General features: G+C 52.8%; 1 protein-coding gene across 1 annotated transcript; it reads left to right on the top strand.

Annotated features, from left to right (window-relative positions):
• The first annotated feature begins 2582 nt into the window (after window positions 1-2582).
• RASSF10 (Ras association domain family member 10) lies at window positions 2583-5742 on the top strand. Its single transcript, XM_069015904.1, has one exon. The coding sequence runs from the start codon at window positions 2672-2674 to the stop codon at window positions 4010-4012; it is 1341 nt and encodes a 446-aa protein (XP_068872005.1). The 5' UTR covers window positions 2583-2671; the 3' UTR covers window positions 4013-5742.
• The last annotated feature ends 1560 nt before the right edge of the window (window positions 5743-7302 follow it).

Below are 7302 nucleotides of genomic sequence, written 5' to 3'. Positions count from 1 at the left end.
AAGGCACTCAATTCCTTTATGCCAGAGCATTCTTATCTTTAAAATGAGATAATAGCACCACCTTTCTCTGCTATAAGATCCTGGGAGCAAAGGCAAAAGTGTGCTTGCATTCAGTTGCCTTTTGGGATTCAGCACAGCACAGCCCAAACTTTAGTTCAGACACAGCACTTCAAACTTTTGAAGCTTTGCTGGCAGTTTCCTGAGTTTGCAGACAGACTAAATCAAAATTCCTGAGGGTTAAACTTGAGATCCAGCAATGTGAATTTTGAATGCCATCTTTTAAATCATGCATTATATACACACATCTAATAGGTATATCCTACCAAAATCGAGTGTTTGCCTTCTTAATCTTTATTGTACTCTTACTGCCTCCAACCAAACTGCCAACATCTTCATCCTCTCTCTGGCAATGCTGCCTTGGGGGCTTCACTGGGGAGGCAGAGCCAGCTTTCCACACACAGAGGTGTGGTCAAGGAAAGATGGAACGATCATCTTCCAATTTTATTGCACTAAGCCAGGCTTGGATACCGGATAGATACAGGCAGTCAGACAAGTTGGAGCAGCTTGACCTGTGGGGAGCATGAGATGCCTCTTCAAATCACAACCTGCTCTTCCTGTACTGTTCTTTGCCAAAAGAAAATAGGTACAGACATTCTCATAGGAAACACATGTAAAACAAGATTAAAACTGAATGGGAAAGGCAAGGAGCCACCAGTAAAGGACTTGGACAGTTTCTCACTGCCTCATTAATCCCTTTGCTGCACCTGATTCTTCAGACGACAACAAGGAATGGTCTGTTTTTCCAGCTTTCTGACAGCCTGATGAGAGCAACAAGGCTTCTTTTCCTACTCTCCTGAAGGGTTTTTTAAAATCTTGAACCTTCCAGAGTCAAAGCCGAATCATATTGTCCTGTTTCACATCCCATTCCTGTTCAACACCCTGTTATCCTGGGGCAGTGTGAGCTGTCAGATTTGTCCCAGAGTCCTGACCACCTCTTTTGTTAAAGTCATTTTGTTCTCTTACAGGGCTGCCATTGCTGGACCCACCTTCCTCTGCTCTGGAGTGGATGATGCTTTTAGGCATAACTAACCCACTGAACAAAAAAAAAGCCTGCACACCTTGGGAATAACCTTCCATCGGCAAACACTTTCCTCTACACAAAGCACAGCGACCCAGCACTTCTGATACATCCTGAGAGCAAAACGCCTTGCCCTTGGAATTGGCAGTGCCACACCGATTACCGTTGGACAGGAATTTGCAGCTTTAACATAAGGTGGCTGTGGTCAGGAAGCAAATCCAGCCTGTTACCATCACCTTTATCTTGCGTGCCCTAATTGCAACACGCAGCGGCCAGCTCGGTTTGGAGTCCTTTAACCTGCAGTAACACAGGAAAGGGACGTTAGCAGCGGGCACAGGATCCCCGTGATCTTCAGCTCCAGGAATGCTGGCAGTCGGTGGTCCCTCAGCCCACTTCCTCACGGGACAGGAGGCTGCACGTCAGAAACCACCACCGCAATTAGCTGCCTTACGCAGCCAGAGCAGAGGCAGGCTTCCTTCTCCAGGACTAGCCCTTCCACGTAAACACAGCAGAAGCTCGCACAGCGCACCGAGCCTGTTACTTTAGGGGAAAAGAGGACATTAGGCTACATAATCGCTCCCTCGCTGCTCGGTGTGCCCCAGCTCCACCGTTTCGAACAGCAGAATGACAGGAGTTAGGCTGCAATGCCACAACTCCGTTCTGTTCCGCTGACTGGAACATAAACCTTATCCAGGCAAAAGTCCTCTCCACAGGGCACACCGATTTTGTTGGCTCTCAAACTCCCTCGGAAGGTTCAGGTTTGAGAGAGTTTTTTTCTTTGCCCATTATAGTACTTTTTTAATCACTTAGAAAAGCCTAGGTCCGTGAACTCTGTGATGCAATCAGTGAAAATCAGTGCCACAACCCTGCGTTTTATTACTATTTTTCACATCTTCTCATTTTAATCCACACTCCGGGACCGATCCCGTTCCCATCAAAGTACACAGCAAGCTCCCATTAAAATCTGGCTCAGCTAGTATTTTAATAGCACTTAGACATTCCCGTCCTTTGCATATTTCATCTGCGAAGTGCTTCACAAACATGAATTTCCTAATTACAGGCGGATGATTTACTAAAACTGGAAATTCCTCACTACTTCTGGCTTTCCCTTTGAAGCTCCAGGATTCGCTCTTGTCCCTCGGCACTTCGGAAGATCCCCGACGCCGCTCGTTCGCTCGTTCGCGGCACAGGCAGGGCACGGAGAAGGGGGACACGGAGGCGACGGCGACCCGGCCCGAAGTGTCCGCGCCGGCGGATTTCTGCGCGGGCTGCGGGGCGTGAGCCGCGGGGCGCCCACGTGAGGAGAGCGGATCCCGGCGGGCCGCGGGCAGCGGACAGGACCGCGGCGGCTCCCAGCGCACCGGGCCGGCCCCCCGCCCCCGGCGGCCCCGCCGCACCGGGCAGGAAGGGGTGGAGCGGCCGGCGGAGCGCACGGGCGGGGTGCCGCGGGCGGGGAGGGGACGGCAAGGCATCCCGGCCGCCCTGAAGCCGGGCGGGCGGGCAGCGCCGCGCCTCCGCCGAGCGCTCCCCATGGAGCGGCTGCCCGGCCAGCCCTGAGCCCGCGGCCCCGGCCGCCCGCCCGCAGCCGCCCCGATGGAGCCCGAGGAGCGGAAGATCTCGGTGTGGATCTGCCAGGAGGAGAAGCTGATCTCCGGGCTCTCCCGGCGGACCACCTGCTCGGACGTGGTGCGGGTGCTGCTGGAGGACAGCCACCACCGGCGGCAGCGCCCGGCGCCGCCCGAGCCCGCCGGCGGGATGCTGTCGGGGCCGCCGCACTCCTACTGCATCGTGGAGAAGTGGCGCGGCTTCGAGCGGATCCTGCCCAACAAGACGAAGATCCTGCGGCTCTGGGTGGCGTGGGGGGACGAGCAGGAGAACGTGCGCTTCGTGCTGGTGCGCAGCGAGGCTTCGCTGCCCAACGCGGGGCCGCGCAGCGCCGAGGCGCGGGTGGTGCTGAGCAAGGAGCGCCCCGGCCGCGGCCTGGGGGCGGCCCGCGCCAGCCTGGCGCTCACGCAGGAGCGGCAGCGGCGGGTGGTGCGGAAAGCCTTCCGCAAGCTGGCCAAGATCAACAAGAAGCGGCAGCAGCCGCTGGCCCGGGAGGCCTCGTCGGCGGAGAGGATGGAGACGCTGGTGCACCTGGTGCTCTCGCAGGACCACACCATCCGACAGCAGATCCAGCGGCTCCGCGAGCTGGACCGCGAGATCGACAGGTACGAGGCTAAGATCCACCTGGACCGCATGAAGCGGCACGGCGTCAACTACGTGCAGGACACCTACCTGGTGGGCACGGGCGGCGGCGAGCCCGAGCCGGGCCGGGAGCCGGGCCAGCTCGCCGCCGGCCGCCCCGAGGAGGACTACGCCAGGAAGTGCGAGGAGGTGCTGCAGCTGCAGGAGCAGCGGGCGCAGCAGGAGGAGCTGCTGGAGCACCTGGCCGCCGAGATCCAGGAGGAGCTCAACGAGCGCTGGATGAAGCGGCGGCGGGAGGAGCTGGAGCTGGCGGCGGGGCCGGGGCTGGCCGACACGGACTGCGACACCACGGAGCTGAGCGGCGGCGGCGAGGGCGAGCTGCACCTGGAGCACGAGCGGGTCAAGACCCAGTTGAGCACCAGCCTCTACATCGGTCTCAAGCTGAGCACGGACCTGGAGGCCGTCAAGACCGACCTGGACTGCACGCAGCGGGCGTGGGAGGACAAGGAGCGGGAGCTGCAGCGCCTGCTGGAGACGCTGGGCACCCTGGACGTGGCGGAGGCGCCGGCGGAGCCGCGCGGGGCGGCGGGAGGGGGGCGGCCGGCGGCGGCGGGGGGCGGCTGGGTGGAGCAGGCGCGGGCGCTGCGCAAGGACCGCGCCGACAACGACGAGGACTCGGACACGGGGCTGAGCTCCATGCACAGCCAGGACTCGGACTCGCTGCCCGTCTGCGAGTCCCTCGTGTAGCGCCCGCCCGCCCCGCCGCAGCCAGCCCGGGCACGGGGCGGGCGGGCGGAGCGGGGCTGCCGGGGCAGAGGGCGGTGGAGGACTGCGGGCAGATGTGGGGCTGGCGAGGAAACTCCCGGCTCAGGAGGCAGTCACACAGAGGAAACATTTTAATTTGAGCTCTGGAGTTTGAACTTGTTCTGACTAGTCATCCGCGGGCAGCGTTTAGGCTGGCTCGCCAGTGCTTTTATCTAAGGAAGAGAAAACCCACAGCGTGTTTGTGTTTCTTTCACGTCTGGGATTGCTCGCTCCTTAAATCTTGCCGCTTGCTTCCCTCCGAAGGTTTTCTTGCCGGGCCTTTTTATCCTCCGGCTGCCCACGATCTCCCCACTGTAGTCCAAGGATGCTCCGGTTGAGCTCTTCACGAGCAAAAGGCCAGGACGCGCTCCCGGGTGGGGATCAGGATCTCCCGAACAGGTTCTCGGCATTGCAGAGTCAGACGGTGGCTCCCGGTGGGTTATACTGGGCTATACTGGCTGGCACAGATACACACCCGCCTCCTTTACAGGCAAAACGACACTAAAGCTGCTGATCATTTAAACACTACGGAGGAGAAGAGGCGTCAGTACTACTGACACTGGGGTCTCCCAGGGCGCAAGCTTTTGGACGGTACTGCAGTTCCTTTTGGCAACAAAAAGGGGTGATAAATTACTTCATTTTTTTCTTTTTCTAAGGAACAAACTAAATCAAAATATAGGTTAACATGTTGTATTAACTCTGCTCTGCGTAGTGCTTTTTCTTATGCATAGATAAGAGTGCTTTGTTTAAAGGCATACTAAGAAATCTGTTAGTATCTATAGTCATTTGGCAGACATGGAAGGTAATTAGCAGTGCCTGTATGTACACAGCCTTCAACTACATTTTTTCACCTAGGCTAGCTGATCTTTGGCTGAGCTTGGTTGTAGATAAACAAAGTACAGAATCAGCTTGAGCTACCATTTTTAATAACAGAGTTCATATCAGGCTAAGAGATGCAACGATAAAAGCATGACTCAAGCCCTACCTGCACTACAGCTTAATCTTTTCAGTTATTCCAACAACAACAAAAAAAAAACCAAACCAGCCATCAGCTGTAACATGCATTTCACTTAATTGCCAAATCTTCCTCTGCAGCTTAACTCTTGCCCAAAATATATGATCTGCTCTTGCAATAAGAGACATTAAGGATTCTTGTATTCCAGAATAATTGCAGAAATAGTTTAAACAGTGAGAGACTGGAGAAGGTTGAGTCAGGTCCGACTGATGGTATGAACTTTTTAAAACTTCTGAGATTTTTATTTATGTAAGGTTATTTATAAAAGTTTTCATTTAACAATAAGAAAGCATAAAAAATGGGGTACACCAATAGACCAGTTCTTTATTTTTATTAAAAAACCTCGCAGCCTTCTCACCCAAAGACTGTGTTCCATTCTTGCAGTGTTCTTGCTGGAAGGAATTCTGGTGGACATCAGAAAATTAGATTCAGGAACTACTCAGTTTGAAAGCAAGCAGAGAAATACTGTCTGTGGATTTGCAGAGGCTGCACAATTTTCTATATGCTATGACTCTTGATAAATGTTATTCCACTGAATGGGTCTCAGTTGTAACAAACTGTGGTTTATTTTAAACACTGATTATATAATTGTTTTTCACATTTTAGTCAACCTTGGAAAACATTTAAGAACCTATTTTTAGAGCTAATAAAACTCTTAATAAGGCTTAACAAGTGTTCCCAATTGAGTGTGATTTAAGAATCTGCCAGGACTGGGATTCTGTGGCGTTGCCTTGTGTGCAAAGCAAATGGAAAGATACACCAAGGGATGACAGCATCACCTCTTCCCTTTCTGATGGGACAAGGGGCTCCCTCAGGTACAAGCAGCAGTGCACTGTCCTCAGCTCTGGCCACTGCAGGGGCAGTGCAGTGGCATTTAGAAGCATCAGCACTTGTCCAGAGTGAGAAATTTGGATTTTCGTGGAAGGAGAGCCAAAGAATAAGCTGAGGGATGTGGGAGTCCCACTGCTGCCCTGCATTCAGCAGCGTGGATGTAACGGGTGGGTGATGCAAGTACCTGCTCACAGCTTCTGCAGGGACTGATGGAAGCAATAAACCTGAGCTGGCTTTGCAAGTTCTCCCATTACCACACCAAGCAAAAAAAGCGAGCACGTTACAGAAATGAGCTGCAACACGCTGCACATCATTGTACTGCTGATAGAGGCATCAGGCAGCCTGTGAAGCATGAGGTGAAGGAAGGCAGGGAATTCAAAGTTGCAAAGTAGTCTGCCTACTCATCCTCAGCTAGGAAAATCCATAAAACCAGGACAAAGCCACTTCTGCTCTAGGCTGCTGAGGGCCATGTGATGCTTGCTCCTGGCTTCCCTGTAGCCCAGATAAGATTATGACCCTGCAGAGCTGCTGGTCCTGTCCCATGAGGACAGGGGTGAGAACGCTGCAGGTGGCACTGTAGTCTCAAGGGTTTGGTGGGAGCTACAGTGAATTCCTAGGAGCACCTATTTGATTGTGGTCCTATATTGTGCAGGTGAAATTTGGTAAATTTATTTAATGTATAAACAGTTATTGCAATAGGCTCACAGACTGATCTCAAACATCTTCACAAATCCCTATCGCTCTCAAACCATTATTAAGACATCAGTATAGAAGAGGAAATCACTGTTTGCATTGGACCAGGCACTTCTCCCTTCCCTTTTTCTGTGCTTGTATATCCTCACTCAGATAATAGAGACAAGCCACAGTGTGCTTGTCAGGGAATTTGGCTCTGGGGTTTTGCTGGGCACATAGCCAAGGGTTAGGAGGGCTGATTCAGAATCACAGGTAGAAGGACAGGATTTTTATCTCCTTTGCAGTTCAGACAGAATGGGAGAGAGACATAGCAGCAAAAAAACCCCCTGACCAACACCATGACGGAAATCTACCTTCCGGCACCACCAGGGGAGAGGTGAAAGATCCAACAAACACAGCCTTTGGGGATTTTTCAATACCATTGTCTTCTGTCTTTCAGAGTCAACTCCAGGCTAATCTTTCTCTCTTCCTAAGACAGATACAGGTAGGCATGAATTAAATAAAAACCTAACAGCACTGCAAACTATTTACATAAATCGCATATAGTGTCATGTTGCCCTATTTACTCAACACCCTAACTGCTTCCCAAAGGAATCACCGTGGACTGAGGCCACCAGCCTTTTCTCAGACAATACCTACAGAAATCAGAAATTTTGTCTAGGAGATATAATCAGAGTAGCAGCAGGCCTTAGTT

The sequence above is a fragment of the Aphelocoma coerulescens genome, chromosome 5, assembly GCF_041296385.1.
Source record: "Aphelocoma coerulescens isolate FSJ_1873_10779 chromosome 5, UR_Acoe_1.0, whole genome shotgun sequence".
Taxonomy (NCBI): domain Eukaryota; kingdom Metazoa; phylum Chordata; class Aves; order Passeriformes; family Corvidae; genus Aphelocoma; species Aphelocoma coerulescens.
Note: the sequence above shows the minus strand (reverse complement) of the source record. Positions and strands in the feature narration are given on the sequence as shown.

Bases quoted from the DNA above. Each gene is read 5' to 3' on its own strand.
- RASSF10 (XM_069015904.1), top strand. From the start codon at position 2,672: ATGGAGCCCGAGGAGCGGAAGATCTCGGTGTGGATCTGCCAGGAGGAG.